The following is a 20,618-nucleotide window of genomic DNA, read 5'->3' on the forward strand; positions in this document are numbered from 1 at the left end:
ACCACACCCCCACCGCACACCCAGCGTTATTAATACACCGCCCACCATCGAGATCTACCCCCTCTCCCTACACGCCCCCCCCCCCCCCCCCCCCCCTAACAGAGGACCTGGAAGCAGTACAAATTGGAGGGCGACTAGTTTGCACTGCCTAGTGTGTGCCTTATTAACCCCTGACGCATTTAACTGGTATTAAACAGGCTGTATGATGGGGTGGGCCTAACCCCCGAGTTCAGTGATTTTAATATTTATGACACTCGATTAAATTAAAACCCGTGAAACATTCTGAAGTAATTTTAACGGTTTTAACTTGGCAGCTAAAGCAAACTGGAGCAACAGAGTTGTAGATGACCCTCCTCGTGTGTCGGTGTCTGGTCAACACTCAAAACAAAACAAAACGAACGCATTACTAATTTTTAACTAATTCCTGCCCCGTCAAAGTGTAAGCAGCTGGGGGAGGTCACGCTGCAGGTGTAACGAGAGCTCCTCTACAGCGGCCGTCCCGCAGTCGTAGCGAGTGCAAAGATCTAACGATGCGAGTCGATGGGTTCGTCGTGCCGACGCCCGTTTCACCTCGGAACACGTTCAGCGGTCATGACGTACGCATTACGTTGTATATCTGTTCATTATTTTGTACCTTTTTTATGAAGATGCTCTGCTTCAGACTGTCTCTTCATGGGTGAATTTCCAACGCTCAAGGCCATTCTAGGCAGTGCCCGCCACTAAAACCTTCTACACGTTTATTTTCCTTCTTTTCTTCGCGTGTTCGGACTTTTTTCATCAGCAGACGAGAAAAGCTGGGCTCTCGCAGTACGTGTTCTTTTTACTGTGATGAATTGGGGCGTTTCCTGAAGCTTTATAAGATTAAATGACATGATTATTATTTTTTAAAAGATGTTTCAGTGTATGTAGAGTGGAGAAGTGAGCCCGGCTCAATCCGCCTTTCCTCCAATTCAAAGCGACAAAAACAAAGACGGTATGCAAACTGGCAGCGGCAGGTTAGCACTCGGACTACTGCAGAGAGGAACAACCGAAGCTACCTCAGCGTAATTTATTTGATCTGTTTACTGAGTACAACAACAGTATTTGTCCTCCCCCTTCAAGACAACATACTGCTGCAACATCCACGTATCTTGGAGGTACCAGGTCAGTGCAACCAACAGTTGTTTATGTCTCACATGGTTTTGTTTGTTTGCATTTGAGCCAGATGATCGCGTAGAATTTAAAACGATGACACGGACTCTTTGTTACTTTACTATTTTAGTTTTGTTTTTGGTCACTTTTTTAAAAAACTGTAATGAATTTTTTGCCTCTACAAACCCACCGCCGCCTTCTCTGCATCTTTTCCCTCTTCGTTTCATCTCATCGTTCTATTTATGTAGAAAATTTCACAGTTAATATTGAATAAAGAGTTGTTTTTTTGTTGTTGAATGTTTTAAAATCCGGGAAGCATTACAAGTCCATTGGAGCAGTTTTTGCTGAATTGTGTAGCGTTTGTGTAGCAGGTTGATTCGGCGTTCGTCGGGGGGATTAAACGGTTTACAGTCTCAGGTTCAACACGGGACAGCATGCCCTTCCAACTTTTTCTATTTATTTTATTGTTCTGTCTTCTTTGAGTGGTTACAGAATGTGACATACTGGAAGAGACTGGTGTGAGGATATTGAAAACAGTTTAAAGAATCCCAGTGTATAAAAACAACCCAAACACATTTTCACTGTTCTTTTGCCAAAATCGTCACTTTTGAGTTTTTAACCGTCTGGACGTTAAATGTCCCACCATGTAGCCGGTTCAGACTAACAACCACTTTGTCTGCTAGTTTGGTTGCCCCCCCCTGAACTTTTTGTAGCTTTTGTCCGTTTTGCTCCTTTGTGTATTTTAAATACCTGTTCATAATATTTGAAATGAAACATTTACTGTATTTCTAAACAAACTGCTGTTGATATACTTGAATAAAAAGTTGCAAACTGTACATTTTGTGTACGTTTTTACCTTTTGATGTAAAGATACACAAAAAACAAACAAACGTGACAATGCATTTTGATTTTTTTATGTATTAGGGCTCATTAGTAACAATTGTTTCTCCTGTTTGGGTACAGATTTACAGACATTATTAATCCAGTCTATCAGATTTGTCTTTTTTTTCTTTTCTAAAAACATTTATACAGAATTGCTTTCAGGTTTAAAATATACATATTTCCTTCCTGTATTTACAGAATACAACGAAACGCACTGTATAAAGCAGAAAAGGGAGGGCTGATGAAAGACAGAATCAACAGAACATCTATGGTAACAGCCACAGGGTGAACATTGTGCTTTTTATCCAGAGAGGAGCTTTCCCAACTCGACGTCACCAGGAGGAGGGATCCCTCCCCCCCCTCTCCGTTTGTGGTGTATGTCCCAGAAAGTCACCGTGTTTGAGTGGGGGGGGAGAAAGAACTCCCACCGTTGCTCCAGATGATGTCACCATCCAACTGGAACTCCGTGATAATGAAGGAATGAGGATTTTCTCCCTTTAAATCTGATCCGACCTAAATTTGATCGTGTTCCTTCCTGTTTAACAAGATGTTAAAAGAACTAGGTCACACAGACTAAAAAAAAATCTGTTTTTAAAATTCCCTCATATAAATACACACAAGTTTTTCTTCCAGACCAAGCAGAGAGAGAGAAACCCAGTCCCATTTCTCTTAACGGCTCTTCCTGTTGTGTAAACTCCTGCTCTAACCTACAGCTGTCAAATGCAATTCACTCGAAGTGACAAAAAACACGGACCTGCGATGATCTGACTGTACCAAAGAGACGTAAAGTGGTGCGTTCACGGAGACTAGGAAAAAGGAGAACTGAAAAGAAGACTTCACTTGAAACCAGTTGGCTATGAGTGACGAAGGGTCCCTGTGCCTGTCAGATGAGAGGATGGACTACTACCATAACACGCACAGTACTGGAGGTTGGGCGTCGTCACCTGGCATGGCTGAGTAGCTGAACATGAGTACATTCTGCACAGGGTCTGGTTTGAGGGGGTGGGGTGGGGGTGTGGCTCGATGCTGGCGTCACTCCAAATGTCACCAACAGACGGACTGACCCAGCTCTAAGCTGCCGTCACGCATCGCTCAGCTAGTGTTTGGTCCGGTCCGAGCCGCCGTCAGCCGCTCTGGATGTACTTCTTAATGACCACGCAGCCGTGTCTGAAGAGAGGGCAGGGCAGAGACTGCAGGAGCGTCCACGTGTTGGTGCAGGGGTCGAACGTCTCCATGTTGCCGAGCGACGGACCTTCGCTGCTCACTATGCCTCCGGTGGCGTAGATCTTCCCGTCCAGGATGGCGGCGCTGCAAACAGAGTGACAGTGATGGTTTGGATCAGTGACGTTCAGAGGAAATGTCACGAACTATTCATTTCTCCTTCACTGAGCTCTCTGAGCGACGTCGGGCTAGTCTGAACAAAGCTTGGACCAAAACAGAACGTCATCAACCTAAAACAAGTCCCGTCTCAATCATCACGGTTCACACACATGCCGTTTTAAGACGTTACCACTGGTTTTGCATTACTTGGATTGTAGAAGGTCGTCTGGACCGTTACTAAATAACTGTCCACATAAAATGTATCACATGTCAGACTTGACATGCCAGAGAAATTGTGACCCAATAATGTTCTACTGTAGTCTTACAACCAATCAAGTTAAAGCAGTTCAATCAAATTCATTGTTTTACCTGTTAGTAGTGGACTGAGGAAGTAACTAGTGTTCTTTGTAGATCATAGAGTTGTGTGTAGTGATAAAATGATGTAACTGTTTATAAAACAGTATTTGCTTGAACCTGTGAAGTTGTTTTAGGATCGCAGCGATCCATCCACGAACTCAGAAATGAAGCTTTTCTCCAAACTGAGGCTGTTCAAAGAGCGTTGCACAACAACTAAAGAGTTTAGGTGACATGTCACCATGACTGAGGGTTATCATACAGCTGTGCCCTCCAAGTTGTGACTGCTCGTGGTGGTGCACAAAAACCTCTTTCTGCACCTCCACTGTGTGCTCAGCCCAACCATCCAACACCTGACTGCATGAACATCCTCACCGGCTTTAACAAGGTCCTTTACAGTCCAAGTGTACTGGACTTAATGAAGGGAGTCAACCTCTCTGAAGGAAAGCAAACTAATGCTTAAAGGAAATGGGTTTTTCTTTGTGTAACCACCAGCAAAGATGGAAAATTTAACAGAAGTCATCTCAGGACTCGGAACAGAAACATTCATAAATAATAAAAATAATTGAAAATGTTAGATTTGTTTAAAGGGATGGTTTGATCATTTTCATCCATGACTTCAGAACACAGTGGAGAAAAGGACAGACATCTTCATCCAGGTTACACAAATCCATGTGCGCTGGGCTCAGAGCGTGTACCGTCATTTCTGGACTATAAGCTGCTACTTTTTTCACACACTTGGAACACCACAGCTTATTCGATGCTGAAGCAGATTTATGGATTTTTTTTGACGGGCTTACGAGCTTCATGCAGCCGAAACATTTATTAGCCTTTTCACACGCAGGCGTTCACATAGCTGCACAATCCACGTCTCTATTGGAGGGTGGGTCCTCATGGCTCAATGTGACTACCTGTATAAATAAAAGTTCAAAAAGTAAAATAATCTGACCATTGAAATGACCAAACAGGTTACAGTGAACCAATGAAACCAAGTTTCATCAGTCCACTGGTGAGGGGCACAACAAAGTATTTGCAGCCACTCTAAATAAATGTGGGACTCTGAGCTCAATGGGACACTTGGATGACTGGTGGTGAGAAATCGTTTAGCAGAACTGGCTGCACGCAAAGAGCAACTTTTACTAAAGTACCAGTGGATCCTGACAGAGGAGCGGTGAAAAAAAAAAACATCTATCACCAAGAGTTTCGAAAGACAGCTGCATGATGAAGAGGACAGTGCACAGGAGGAAGATGAAGATGGCGATCAATGACTTCATGGTAGGCTACTGTATTATTTATTTATTTTTTATTATTAGCTGTGTTACAGGCATTGTTCTGAGAAAAAAACCAAAAACGGTATATATTTGTAAATGTTACCAGTACGTATTTAATCAAAAGTTTTTAAAAAATCTTTATGTGTAAATATCTCATGGACACCCACAGCTATATGCAGCATATGTTCAATTTTTCCCCCCATGGGTGTGGCTTATATTCAGGTGCGCTCAGTAGTCCGTAAATTACGGTAAATGTCCTGATGCTCCTGAATACATTGGTCTGCTTGGAGTTGTGTAAACTTTTGATAACGTAGTGTTCTTTCACACTTTGCTTCACATTCTCTGATTTCATGCTTGATAATGCTCTAACTATTTATAACTTTTTGACCCAACACAACTAAAAATGGCAGGACTACCCCTTTAAGACCTAGTGCTGCTTCACCCTACAGCTTTGTACTCGTGTAGCTTTGATCTTTCCTGTGAAACAGTCACGGTGAATATAAAAACGTTATTTTGACATTTAAAAGTACTTCTCTTATAAACACTTTGTTGGTTTATTCCTTTTGTTTGTAGAAGTTCCTCTAAAACTTCTGCTTTAATGAACGTTTGAGAAGCTGCTCAGAAAGCGTCAACGTGTCAAACTTTAACGTTAGAAATAAAGTTTGATGTTAGAAATAAAGTTTGATGTTTGAAATAGTGACGCTTTTCACTCCGACTGTCAGGAGGAAACAGAAGAGGCCGTCAGTGTCAGGGAGGTTCAGCTGCTGAGGCTTTGAAATGAGCTGAGTCTCAATCTGATGACAAACAGGCAGATTGTAGAGCTGAGCGAGGGGAGGGGGCTCAGCGTGGCCAACACTGTTAATGTGTGTGTGTGTGTGGGGGGGGGGGGGGGGAAACACACACGTATCACGTTCTCTGACTAATGACAAAGCAAATATCTGCACAAATGTGTCCATTTGATATGATAAACAGAAGCAGGAGTCTGTGCGTGCGGAAAGGATTAGAACTTTGGCTCGTAAGCTGATTAGAGCTTTGCTTCCTTCTTTTGGGGTTTAGAAACGATCTGCATTTTACATGAGGTGCACGCTTAGAACAAAACAAAGAACCAACACACACACACTTGGTCCTGCACTTCCAACGCGCTGTTGGCACTCGGGAAGATTATCACACAAAGCCTGAAGCTGCTCTCCTGCACGGTGACCTGCCAGCCTGCATCCTCAGCGCTGAACAGTTCACTCACACATTTCTGAGAGATCCTCTCTCTGTCCCCGTCCCCCCCCCCCCCCCCCCCCCCCCCAGTTGTGTCAGACTTGGTTAAATGTAGCAGAACAGCTGCCTGGTGTGTGCTGGTGCAGCTTATCAATAACTCTGACAACATGATTTATGCTGCACATTCTGCACATAAGATCACGTCTGTAATTGCCTCCCAAATGTATTTCATGCATCTTTTTCACACTCAAAGTCTGGAAAACAACAACAACAACAACAAAGGCCTGAAAACAGTTTATTATCCAGTGAACTGCACACCTCTGTGGCTAGGCTTGACTGGAACAGTCGGGCGTGATCCTGAAGCTGGGAATGTTCGTTTACGCTCCTGCACGAGCTCACAAACAGAGCAACAGCTAGAGGAGTTGGCTGCAGTTACTTTAGTGTTTTGGAACATAAAAACAGCCGCTAACAAAAATAAGATCAGCTAAATGTCACCGTCATCAACACAGACTAAAGGAAAATTGATTAAATCAAAGAGTCTGCGATTGAACAACGACCCCCCCCCCCCCCCCCCCAGCATGATGCTCAGCAGCACTACTGTTCAGGCAAATCAAAAAGAAAAATGAAGATCGTCCCATCGAGGGTGAAGTTTAGCTGCTGATCTGCATCTTTCGGCTGCTTTTCCTGTTTTAATTCAAACAAGAATTTTCTCTGCAACCTGTGGATGACTGACAGATGAATAATAAGCTTGACTTTGTTTGAGTTATTTATTTATTTATTGAAGCTTTGTGAAGATAATTTCTGTTTAGATCGGCTGCGTGTGAGCTTTAAAAATCTTTATCCCACGTTAGAGATGTTATCACATTTTATTATTCTAAGAATTTGTTTTTCTTCTTTACTTCATCCCGCAGTTTTGAAATGAATTAAATTATGATCAGAAGGATGCATCACGACTGGGAATGATCTATAGCTGTGCTTTGACTTGGTAGGGGTACGTCGCACAACATAAGCAAATTTAGCAAAAAAGAAAAGAAAGAGAAAATAAAGAATGGAGATCAATGGGATTTTGGCAAAAGACTGAGAAAACCCAGGACTCTTTGGAGCTCTACAGCAGAAACATCTTTAAAAATGTCAACGGGTTGGAGATCACATGACTGCACTGGTACTCTTAATACAGTGCTTCCCAACTCTGGTCCCTGAGGAACACCATCCTGCATGTTTTAGTAATTTCTCTGCTCCAGCACACCTGATTCAGTGATTTAATTACTTCCTGTAGTTCTGCAGAAGCCTGATAATCACCCATTTATTCAAATCAGGTGTGCTGGAGCAGAGAAGCAGGGTGGTGTTCCTCAGGGACCAGGGTTGGGAACCACTGCAAATACAACAGTTTACATCAAAAATAATATGATTGAGCAGATTTTTCCACAGAACATTCAACTGTCACTCACTTTTGAGCAGTCTGAGAATGTTCTAATCGTTTGCAAACTAATACTTGCGCTCATGTTTCTAGTACATAAACAAATTATACCTCAAAATGCAAGTATTTTTGTCCAGTGTGCTTCTTACCAATACAGGACTTGCATTTTTTCTTCAAACCCTCCCAGAATGCAGAGTACAGCTAAGCTTCCACAGATTTGGCTGTAACTCAAAATATTCAACAAAACTGAAAGTAAAGCCTTTTTAACTTATACCTCCTACATAAAACACAGTGCACACATGTAAACTCACACATGTAAACTCACACATGTAAACTCACACATGTGACCGTCACATACTTCTGCTGCTTTCTGATCAAGAATCTTCAAGCTCCAACTTGTAGTTTTTACACATCGACTGCTTTGAGTCTGCTTCTCATTTACTTTGACAGTCAGGGAGTGACAGACAGGTGTGTAGTTAGGGATGCATGTTGTTGGATTTTTGGCCAATATGTTAAAACTTATTTGGCCGATAACTGCTACAGATATTTTAATATACAGTACTTTCCTTTGTCAGAACATAGCCCTCTTATTTAGGATTATTTGCTACAAAAATTGTGCAACAGCTGTAAGAGCTGGTGACATATATTCAGTAACAGTCATATGATATACATAACTCTTTAACTTATATTAAATAAGTGTTAAATGTTATTTATTAGCATTAGTCACCTGTGATGTTGTCTCATTTGTGGAGGTTTGTTCCAGGTTCCTATAGCTGCAGTGTGGGATCCTCTGCACTCTTGTGCATGAAGGACAGCCTTTTTAAGTTCAAAGTTTTTCTATCCATTGTGCTGTTAGGCTAATCATGCTAACGGAGCTAACACAACGTGTGATGTCATCACGTTGTGCTGGTGCAGACATCCTTGTCACTGGGTTGTCATACAAAAACAGCGTCTTTTATATCGGTGAGTTATTTTGATGGAATGGCCGATATTGAACTTTAACGTTAATATCGGCCGATACGATACCGTGCCGATAATATCGTGCATCCTAGTGGTTACCACGGTGATCGTTCTTGTACTTCTACAGCTCACACATCAACAGGTAGGTGTTTGTTAGTTGAGTTGATTACACACTTGATGTTGCTGGGCAGTAGCTTCATGGACTCTCTTCAGATGATCTTTTCTGTGGTCGTGCTCCATTAATAATCTCTTACCTGCAGAACTGCCGAGAGTGGTTCATGTTGGGCCCGGCCTTGATGTTGCCTTTGTCCGGGTCATAGATGGTGGTGGCTCGAGCGTAGGCCCCTCCCAGGATGAATATATAGCCGTTTAGACTCACAGCAGGAGCGTATTTGTTATCTAAAGATATGAGGAGGCAGAGAGAGAAAAGAGGAGTGATTTTTTTTTTTTTTTTGTGCCTTTTACTTTTTTAGAGAAAACACAGTGCCATTGTTTGGATGTCATTCTCTCACACAGCAGACATTTCCATTAAGTTTAATGGCATCAATTTGTTCTTTTTCTTTTCCCTCCTCCACGTCTGGTCCCTGTGCTGAATGAAGAAACAATCATCATCAACATTCTCCTTATCACTCTACAGATATGCCCCTTTCAAGATAGGTTTTTAAAAAAACAAAACAGATTGGATACCTATAGAGAAGAAGAAAGTGAGGCTCATAAATCACACAGGCTTTATTGGGTTCTCGTCCAAAATATGTTTGGGCTTGGAAGCAATATAGAAGAGTTACCCAAGTCCTAATAATTCTGAATTGCATTAGGCCCACTGGCACTTCCATAGATTTATACAAGGAAGAAAGACCAGAGAAAGCACAATGCATGTGTATTTGGCAACACACAAGTGAACAGGTGGGATAAATGGTTACTGTGGATATTGTATAATTCAGTGTGGGACGGTATGGAGGAAAAACACAAAGCAGGCCCCGCTGCAGTTACAGATGACAGGGACAATATGAAGCAGAGGTTTGAGCCCAACGACGCTGCTGGAAACCTGGAGCTCGCCAGCAACTAGTCCCCCCCTCCCCCCCCCCCCCCCCCCGCAGGGGGTGAGGGTTGTTTCTCTCGAGCGCCTCTGCAGCTGGCCAATTTACAAGCAGCATGAATAATGCACAGACACTTGGCCGTGCTCCGCCACAACGGACCGACATCCCTCATCAGCAAACAGACAGCAGGAGGAGTTACGTCTTCATGACAGTGAAGGCAGCGAAGGAAGTGGGAACGGCCCCCCTCCCCCCATCTCCCTCCTTTCCTGCACCTTGCCCCAGCTGCCGAGCGCAGTCTGACATGTTTAATTAACAGGTCAGCTCCGGAGGTCGGAGTTCCTCTGTGATTACTGCACGAGAGGCTCTGTTTGCTCCCATCAATGCTATGAACTTTCACTAATTGCACCGTGCCATCATCCTCACGTGAAGGAAAAAAAAAAGGCAATCATGCTGATGTTGTGCAGATGTTTACATTGTGCCCACCACCTTACTGTTAGCATGGTAACATTTGCCAATTAGTGCTTGTCAAAGTCTTACGGAGGCAGCTGTGTTATTAGCTTCAGAAGCCAAAGAGCAGGACGTGATGATGCACAGATCATTCATACAGTTCATCCCTGCAGGCTTTTGTTGAGTCCAGCACTTAAATTATTTAACTGAAGTCATGATGGTAATAAAAGGAAAGGGATTCATTCCTCAGAGGCTCAATTGTGTTTCTGAAATTTAAACTCAAACCACTGAGCTCCTGACCTGATTCCAGTGTTGTGGCTATGAGGGACGTTCCTCACAGTTCTTAACATCTTCAGCCGTAAAGAACGCATTCAACTCAGAGTTTAACTCCTTACTGGGTCATTGCACGTGTACTTTTACTAACCTCATCAAGTATTTATTAGTTTATTTTTTTTAAATCACGGCTTTATTTCAGTCTGAATCCTGAAGCTGCAGGTCTGAGCCCAGGTTTGCTCAGGGTCATACGCTGTAAAACTAACGGCCACATCTTTCTTGCGGGTTTGCTTAATGTGGCACCTCCTGCAGGTGAGAGCAGCCACAAGATAAAACAAGTATTTTTATATGGTTTCACTACAACAGAAAGGCTTTAAAGGCTAGTTCAGCTGTTTTGAAAGGGAGTTTTGCTGTAAACTTATAAACAGTTACCTGCTGTGGATTGTTCTTTAAACCGCCTCAGTTTGGAGAAATACTTTATATTAGCGATGCACGAAATTATCGGCATGGTATCGGCCGATATTAGCGTTAAAGTTCAATATCGGACATTCCATCAAAATAACTCACCGATATAAAAGACGCTGTTTTTGTATGACAACCCAGTGACAAGTATGTCTGCAGCAACAGCACAACTTGATGACATCACGTGCTCCTACCTGATCTCACGGTGGAGAGGAAAATTCAAAATGTCTTGGTGTGGAAGGTTTATTTTCATTGGTGAGGACGTCCGATTCTGAAGATTTATGGATTACGTTGAGCTCTCAGTCAGAGATATTTTTCTGACGTAACGTTACCCCAGTTACAAGCCGTCATTTCCGACGTCATTGAGAAGCTAACAGCTGATAGCGCTTGGGTGAGTTTTACCACAGACATTTGGAAGTCAAGTGTTAGCCCCGTTAGCATGATTAGTCTAACAGCACAATGGATAGACAACAACTTTGAACTTAAAAAGTCTGTCCTTCATGCACAGGAGTGCAGAGGATCCCACAATGCAGCTATAGGAACCTGGAACAAGCCTCCACAACTGAGACATCGCAGGTGTCTAATGCTAATAAATAATATTTAACACTTTTCATTTAATATAAGTTAGTTATGTATATCATATGGCTGTTACTGAAGATATGTCACCAGCTCTTACAGCTGTTGCACAATTTTTGTAGCAAATAATCCTAAATAAGAGGACTATGTTCTGACAAAAGAAAGTATATAAAATATCGGTTATTGGCCAAATAAGTTTTAACATATCGGCTTATCAGATATCAGCCAAAAATCCAATATCGTGCATCCCTACTTTATATTTGACCTGATCGACAAGCTAACAGCTAACAGCTAGTCTGAAAAAGATCAAAGTGTTGTCTTAAAACAACTTCAATATCAAAGGTTTTTTCACATTATCATCAATATTGATTATGCAATACAAGTTTATCTGGCAGAAATTTCCGATATTACAACCTTCTGGCTGCACAGGAAGGACTACAGCTAGCTGCTGCTGCTGCAACTATTTGCTCTTGTAAATAACTTCATGGGGCTGTTTAAAAATGGCAGCAATAAACTTTGATCTTGGCAGCACTTGAAAACTTTTTGCTCATGAACCTGGTCAGGATTAAATTCTCATTTCTCCAAAGTGAGGATGTTCAAAGAGCTATCTACAACAGGCAAGATATTGTTTAACATTTTCTCCCCAGAACTTCACTTCAAAAGTTCTGAGCTATTTTTTAGTACACTTTTCTACTTGTAGACTGTTTGCTGATGGATCTGACTGATTTCACACAATCACTGGAATCCAGTCCACCAAATGACAGGAAGTGACAATTAAAGGACTCACAGCGGATGGTATGGAGCAATCTGCAGGAAGGTGTCCTTAAAGCAAAGCAGCCTTTAACATTAACCAGTGAAATGCATCAGGGCTGGTTAACTCTTCATCTGTGTGTGGAGATAGAGAGAAACTTTATAGACTAGCAGAGACATGCTGGAAGAAAAATGGCTTCCACATGAGCAAACCCTTGGGAGCAGGCCAATGCAACAAGCAGCTTTGTCCAGACTACACTGTGGGTCAGCTGTGCTTAAGCTCCCCATGCATGGCCATGTAATCCATCCATAGCCCTCCAAGTCTTGCAGTAAAACAGTTAATGTTTTTCTAAGATAGCTGTAGGGAACCTTTCAGAACAGTGAGAGAGATGGATGCAGACAATATACAGCATTCTGAGTGAAAAACATTTTCCACTGCGTTTCAGCTCCCACACTGGGGGTTAAAGTTCACATCTGAACCAAGAGGATTTGGAGGAAAGCTGCACAAAAGGCCTGAAGTGGTGCAAGCAGAGTCTGAGTGTGAACTTGATAAAGTTTCTCTGGAAAGACGTGAACTAATCCATGTACCCAACCTGATAGTGTCTTTACATTTCAGAAGGATTCTGAACAACAGTCTTTGAGCTGCCTCGGACCGTTCATAAATCATTAGTGGCGGGTTTGGTTTGGTTTAGGTTTATTTGTAATTTGCAGATCAACAACGCAATGAAATGCTCAGGACGAGAAGAACTGTCTTGACTCGTCAAAAAACAACAAGAAATACCAAAAAATACAAAGCAAGGTGCCAAAAGTAAAAAAGAAATACATCTACAGCAGCATGGTCCTATTAGCAGAGTGGTTCTGTTGGCACTCAGTGAGATTCTCTTAGCAACATGGTCCCATTAGCACCATGGTACTGTTAGCACCATGGTTCTGTTAGCACCATGGTTCTGTTAGCAGTGTAGTTCTGTTAGCAGTGAGGTTCTCTAGCACCATGGTTCTGTTAGCAGTGTAGTTCTGTTAGCAGTGAGGTTCTCTAGCAACATGGTCCTGTTAGCACCATGGTCCTGTTAGCAACATGGTCCTGTTAGCACCATGGTTCTGTTAGCAGTGTAGTTCTGTTAGCAGTGTAGTTCTGTTAGCAGTGAGGTTCTCTAGCAACATGGTCCTGTTAGCACCATGGTTTGTTAGCAGTGTAGTTCTGTTAGCAGTGTAGTTCTGTTAGCAGTGTAGTTCTGTTAGCAGTGTAGTTCTGTTAGCAGTGAGGTTCTCTAGCAACATGGTCCTGTTAGCACCATGGTTCTGTTAGCACCATGGTCCTGTTAGCACCATGGTCCTGTTAGCACCATGGTTCTGTTAGCAGTGTGGTCTTGTTGGCACCATGATGATAATAATGACTGTGGCAATGGACGATGACTACTGTCCAGAACCAGATCCAGCAGACACAGAATATCCACAGTTTCCCCGTGGAACCAAACTGTTCCGTAGAGTCTGGTCCGTGCAGGCAGGTGGAGAATCATGGAGTTGGCCGCCATGACAGGCCAGAGTCTGAGCCCGAGGCTGGAAGGGGGCCGAGAACTGAACCACGATGTCAAGGCAGCGACACACAAAACTCCACAAGTGTGTCGAGGTCATACCCGTAGTGTGGGTGTGCAGTGTAGGTGTACAAAAAGTTAAAACAACAACAAAAAAAAAAAAACAGAGTCGAAGCGGCCCCCGTTTTTTTTCAAACCCCCCCCCCCCCCCCATGTGCCTCGATCCATTCAGAAACCACACAGAGACAGCTAGAAGGTGTCTCTGTCTCAGCTAGAATTGTTTTGTAGAAGTGCCTAATTTGTGTCTTTTTGAAGAACTGTGTGTAGATTGACTCGGAGTGGAACAAAAAAAAAAAGGATATTTTTGCTCAAGAAGAAATGCAAAAGTCTTGAAAAGATCATTTACTTTGTCAGAACTGTTCCTTGATGGAAACATCAGAGATCAGGACAGCATTTGTGATGAAATTAGAAATGAAAACACATGGCTTGGGTGACGGTGCAATGAGCTGTTGCTGAGAACCTAGGAAGAAACTGTGCGTGAGTATTATGATAAAACTTTGGTAAGTCCGTATTTATTTAAATAAAAACTGTTTAATTAAATATAAGATAATTAAGAAAGTCCTAAATATTACTAATAAACTTTTTTCATTCGATCAAACAAACTGGACGAGGAGACTTTGCAGAGCCTGGAATTGTTTGTTGACGAGTGTTTCGAAAGCTTAGTCATGGGTAAGCCTAAAGAAACATCCGGTGCTGCTAGCAATTCAGCTAACATCCCCACTGCTAAGCGGCATCGACAGGGCAGCTCAGACAGCGTTACGGCACCGTCTCCTGACGATTCAGGTTTAAAGGAGATATTGGAGTCAATTGACCAGAAGCTAACTAGCTTGGACGCCCGACTAGCATTAGTAGAGATGCTACATAAAGAGTTTCAAGGCCTCAGGGAGTCTTTGGAATTCAGCCAACAACAGGTAGCATCACTTGCTAGTGAAAATCAGGAGCTGAGAGGGACGGTAAAACAACTCACCGAGGAGATGACGCTGCTATCCGGGGATAATAAAAAAATCAAAGAATCTATCCTGGATATCCAAGCCCGGAGCATGCGGGACAATCTCGTCTTCTCGGGAATACCGGAGCGAGCGGACGAGGTCCCTGAGGCCTCCGTCCGTGACTTCATTCAGAACCAGCTGAAGTTGCCGAGTGACGCGGTTAAATCCATCACTTTTCACCGGGTCCACCGCCTCGGAGGTAAGAAGCCTGGAAGCAATCGGCCGCGGCCGATTGTAGCTAAGTTTGAACATTACAAACAGAAAGAACAAATTAAAAGCCGAGGTAGAGAACTGCGTGACACGAACTTTAGCATGAACGACCAATTCCCTGCAGAGATTCTGAGTAGAAGGCGCGTTCTGTTCCCGATTAGAAAGAAAAATATAAACGAGGGCAGAAGAGCTGCGGTGGCTGTGGACAAACTGTACATCAATGGTCAGCTGTTTAGAGATCCAGAGGTTACTCCCTGGCTCTATTAATAATATAAAAAAAAGGTAAGTATGATCTTCAGTTGCTAATTTTACTTAAAATGTATTAGCAAGCATATATATTCATATTACTTACCAGATATTTATGTAATTTTTCAGCACAGCTCGGTTGGTGGGTTACACAGATGGTGGTGGTACACGGTGGCATGACACTTAATGTGGTAAGGGGGTTCTTTTTTTATTTTTTCTTCTTTTATCTTTATGTGTTTATTGTGTTTATTATCATCTCACTTTATTTTTTTTGTCTCTATTTTTCTGACTCAATAATTATTAGCACACAGGCACAAAGGCTTATATATATCCATATACATACATACAAATACCTCATAAAGGAATACATGCATGATTTACCTTCAAAAACAGCACTTAGTTTATCTATAAATCATAAATAATCAATCATTAAGGATTATGTTATTGTCTGGGTGTTTTACTATTTTTGATATTTGTGATAATGGGTGTGGTTTAATTATATTTTCACAAGCACAAATATGGGCATCTTAAGGTTTGTCACATGGAATATTAATGGAGCCGGTAGCCAACATAAAAAAAATAGAATCTTTAGCCAGATTAAAAGATTAAAGGCAGATGTTTTATTACTCCAAGAGATTCATAAATTACCGTCAACTGTGGATGAGCTAAAGTCTCCTGAGTTTCCTCATGTATTCTCAGCCTGCTATAACTCAAGACAGAGAGGAGTAGCAATATTAATACATAAAAATGTGAACTTCACAATATTAGACACAGTTATAGACCCGCAAGGTAGATATATAATATTAAAATTATCCATACTCAGTCAAAAATATTGTATTGTTAGCTTATATGGGCCAAATGTGGACGATGCTGCTTTTTTTCATGATCTCTTTTCTACTCTATCAAATCACATGGATTGCTCGCTGGTACTGGGAGGTGATCTTAACTTTGGTCTAGATAACAAAATAGACAGGCTGAATGCAGTAGGAGCTCAACGCAGTTGGCAATCCATAAATGTAGTTAAACAGTACATGAGTGATTATGGACTCTGCGATGCATGGCGGTCTCTTCACCCTAATAGTAAAGAGTATTCTTTCTTTTCACATGTGCATCACTCTTACTCTCGTTTGGATTATTTTATAATCAGCAACTCATTGTTGACCAACATTTCAGACACTAAGATACACCCTATTGCTGTCAGTGATCATGCACCAGTTACTTTAAATTTAGATAATAAGAAAGAAATCCCAAAAAGTATAAACTGGAGATTAAATACCTCACTGCTTATGGATGAAGAATTTATACAATACTTTAAAAATGAATGGACATCGTATTTAGAGTTTAATGACTTGCCAGGTACATCAGCGTGTACACTCTGGGAGGCTGGGAAAACAGTTATGAGAGGGAAAATAATATCCTACGCAACAAACAAAAAGAAAAAAGAAAATAAACGTATTGAGGATTTAGAGAAATCTATCAAATTATTAGAAAGTTTACAAGGAGAGGAAACACAGACAAAACTACGCAAGATAAAATTAGAACTAAATGAATGTATTGACAAAAAAAACAAATTCTTAGTACAAAGACTTCGCTTGGAACATTTTGAACACAGTAATAAATCCGGTAGCTTTTTAGCTAATCAACTCAAATTAAATAAAGAAAAAACGTCTATATATGGTATTAAAGACACAAATGGTAACATAACTTATGACGAGGAAAAAGTAAATAGTGTTTTTAGAGATTTCTATAAAACTCTATATACTCCACAAATAAACCCAACAGATGAAGATATTAATCAATTCTTGGAGAGAGTAATACTTCCAAAACTAGACAGTAGTCAATCTTCAGAACTAGACTCACCATTAACATCAGATGAGCTCCGTGAAGCCATTAAAAACATGCCTAATAAGAAATCTCCAGGCCCAGATGGATATCCAGCAGAATTTTATAAAGAGTTCTGGAACATCCTGGAACCAATATTTCACAGAATGCTACATGAGTCAGAAGAAAATGGCAGGTTTCCAACACATATGAACTCAGCCAACATTAGTCTACTATTAAAACCAGGCAAAGACCCAGTACTACCTACCAGTTATCGCCCCATCTCTCTTATTAATGTAGATGTTAAAATAATTAGTAAAGTCCTCTCTAAAAGATTAGAGAAAATAATTCCTCTCATTATTCATCCTGACCAAACTGGATTCATAAAAGGAAGACACTCAACCACAAATACACGCAGATTATATAATTTAATAGAGTATTCATATAGTAAAAATATTGAAACGGCTATTTTGTCTTTGGACGCAGAAAAAGCATTTGATAGGGTAAACTGGAAATTTTTATTTTCTACATTGAGTAAATTTGGTTTTGGGGACCATTTCATTAATTGGTTAAAAATATTATATAACTCACCAAGAGCATGTGTCAGGACAAATAATCAAATATCTTCAAGCTTCTGTTTACAGAGGGGGACCAGGCAGGGATGTCCACTTTCACCTGCACTATTTGCTATTTTTATTGAACCTTTAGCAGCAGCAATAAGACAAACTGCTGATATTAAAGGTATACTGTGTAGAAATATAGAACATAAAATTAGTCTTTATGCTGACGATGTCTTACTTTTTCTTCAGAACACAGAAAAGTCAATATCTAATCTTATCGAATTAATAAACTCATTCTCAAAAGTTTCTGATTATTCTATAAATTGGTCAAAATCCACAGCTCTTCCAATAAACTGCGTGTTTAATACTTCTCTCAATGAACGACTACAATCAGGTAACATTACATACTTGGGCATTAATATTTCTCCTAGATTGGAAGACTTAATAAAATTGAATCATATCCCAATTTTAAAGAACATTGAAGATGATCTTACTAGATGGAAATCTCTGCCCATATCACTTATGGGAAGAGTTGCCTCAGTAAAAATGATGGTCCTGCCGAAAATAAACTATTTATTCTCAATGATTCCAAATAAACCTTCAACTGAATGGTTTAAGTCACTGGACTCTTTGATATCTAAATTCCTTTGGAAAAACAAAACTCCACGTATTAGCTTAAAAGCATTACAGAAATCTAAAGATACCGGAGGGTTAGAACTTCCCAACTTCTATCACTACTATTTAGCCAATAGGTTACAATATATCTCAAAGTGGTTAAATCCAAATACATTAGATGAAACTTGGATAGACATAGAACAAACTTTATGCAATAATATTAAGATTTCAGATCTACCGTTTATTAGCACAAATATAAAAAGACATGTTTGCTTTAAAAGCATCAATATTAGCTCTTCTCTGACAGCATGGTGGGAGTATTTGAAAATGACAAAATCTTCACTACTCCCCTGTAGACATACACCCATCTGGAACAATCCTGACATCCTACAAGAAAATAATATGTTAAATTTCCCAGGTTGGAGAGTCAAGGGAATTGAACGTCTGGAACACATATATGAAGGTGTAGACTTTATTCCATTTAATAATTTAATAATACAATTTGACATTGAAAATAAATACTTCTTACAATATCAACAAATTAAGTCTATCATAAAAAAGAAATTTAAGCTTAATAAAACTTTGTTAGAAACACCAATATGTGTGTTAGAGTTCCTTAATCTTAAATCCCCCAAATTATTATCTAAAATATACAAGAAATTGTCTAGAATCAATGACTCCATAATGTTACCTGTTGCAAAATGGGAGTCAGATTTATCAATCAATTTTGACCAAAACACCTGGTCTCAAATATGTTTAAGAACATTTAAAATGACTAAAATCTCCAACTTACAATTAATACAGTATAAAGTTCTTTATAGAGTACATTATACAGGTCAGCGAATGTTTCGGATGGGATTTACATCATCTAACAACTGCTCACAGTGCACAGGCAATATTCCTGATGATTATATCCATGCACTCTGGTTCTGCCCACCCGTTCAGAGGTTCTGGGTCCAGGTTTGTGAAGACTTGTCTAAATGTCTGAAATGTAATATTCCACTCTCTCCGTCTGTTTGCTTATTGGCTATCTTGGAAGATGTTACCCTGGAAAAAAATACATGTCGCATGATTTTCACTGCCTTATGCATCGCAAAGAAAACCATACTCCTGAATTGGAAAAATAAAAATAATCTTAGTATTAATCAGTATAAAAATCTGCTGTTAGATCATATTAGTCTTGAAACAGCATCTGCCGACACATTGGATCAATCTCTGTGGGCTCCTTTGATCGGCTCCGTTACATAGTGAGGGTGGGTAGTCTGGGATCTGACCTTGTGGGGCCTTGGGGTTGATGTGGAGGTGGGTGTATGGGTTTGGGGCCCCGGGGGGGTTGCCGGGGGCTGGGCTCTTGGGGGTACCTGGGCAGGGGGGCACTGCTTTCCCTCTGGGGAGGGCCTGGGTGGTTCTGGGGGATGTCTGCTGGTGGCTGCATGCAGGCCCTCAGGTGGTCTATGGCGGCGGTCGTGGGTCACCGGTCTGGTAGCCTGGCTGTGCTGATGTGGGTTCGGGGTGGGCGCGGGGGCTTGGGGTTCTGGGGGCTTGTCGCCCCCGGGCTTGGGCCTGTGGGGTTCGGGGATCTTGGGCTCTGGCGGGCGGGTTGCCGGGCTCTGGGCCGGCTTGCGTTCTGGTGCCCGGTTCTGGGCGGGGGCCTTCGGCTCGCTGGTGGGTTGTGGGTCATGGGCTGGGGGGTTGGGTGTTTGGGGGCGTGACCAGTAGCCCCTAGGAGGGGGTAGTTTGACCCAGCCTAGGTGTCTAGTGTGCTATGTGTTTTGAGAGATGTCCGAATGAGGGGTGGGTGTAGTATTTCTTCTGGAGTGGGGATGGGGTGGATGTCCTTGGGGGCGGCCCGGGACTGTGCATGGCCGGCTGGCTGGCCCCTTTCCTGTGGTGGGGGCTCGATCCCGGTGCTTCCTGGCACTGTCGGCGGTTGGGCGGGCGCTCTTGGCCGGGTCGTCCTGGTGGGGTTTGGCTCCATCTGGTAGCGGGCTGACTGCGATCTGTGGGGGTCCTGGTGGCCCTCGGGTGTGTAGGCTGCTGGTGCAGCTTCTGGCGGCCCTCGGGGCTCTGTCCCTCTCTGGTCTGGAGCTCAGCGGGCCTGACGGTCGGTCCAGATGGAGAGGTGTCTTGGCCTCAATCCCTGGGTGGACCTAGCTTGGCTGGGGGGGGGTTGTTTTTGAAGGGGTTCTGGCTGGGGATGACCCCCTGTGGGAGCATTTGCTCTCACAGTTATTTCTCCCCATCCCTCACCATGCACCTCCACCCTCTTCATTTCAATTCCATACATTTAGGGTTGTTTGGGCTCGGGTGTGCTGCAACAATTTTACATCTTTGTTGACCATAGCCACCTGGGACTCAATTTTATTGTACACCTTAGACATTCATTCATAACATCCTCATGACATTCATATATAGGAATTTGAGGTGGGCACATGGCTATGGGTGGTGGGATGACCTTACTCTCACCCCCTGTGCCTGTGCTCACAACGGTTGCAT

General features: G+C 42.0%; 1 protein-coding gene across 1 annotated transcript in view; it reads right to left on the reverse strand.

Moving 5' to 3' along the window:
• Positions 1–2,313: 2,313 nt before the first annotated feature.
• LOC119418463 (kelch-like protein 29) overlaps positions 2,314–20,618 on the reverse strand; it is a 405,803-nt gene continuing 387,498 nt past the window's right edge. Inside the window, exons 14-15 of the mRNA XM_037685752.1 lie at positions 8,799–8,943; positions 2,314–3,321 (exon numbers count right to left, since the gene is read on the reverse strand). Of these exons, the coding sequence (XP_037541680.1) occupies positions 3,138–3,321; positions 8,799–8,943 (329 nt within the window). The 3' untranslated portion in view covers positions 2,314–3,137. The remainder of the gene's footprint in view (positions 3,322–8,798; positions 8,944–20,618) is intronic.

Source organism: Nematolebias whitei, chromosome 12 (genome assembly GCF_014905685.2).
Source record: "Nematolebias whitei isolate Nwh7 chromosome 12, NemWhi1, whole genome shotgun sequence".
In the NCBI taxonomy this organism is placed as follows: Eukaryota; Metazoa; Chordata; class Actinopteri; order Cyprinodontiformes; family Rivulidae; genus Nematolebias; species Nematolebias whitei.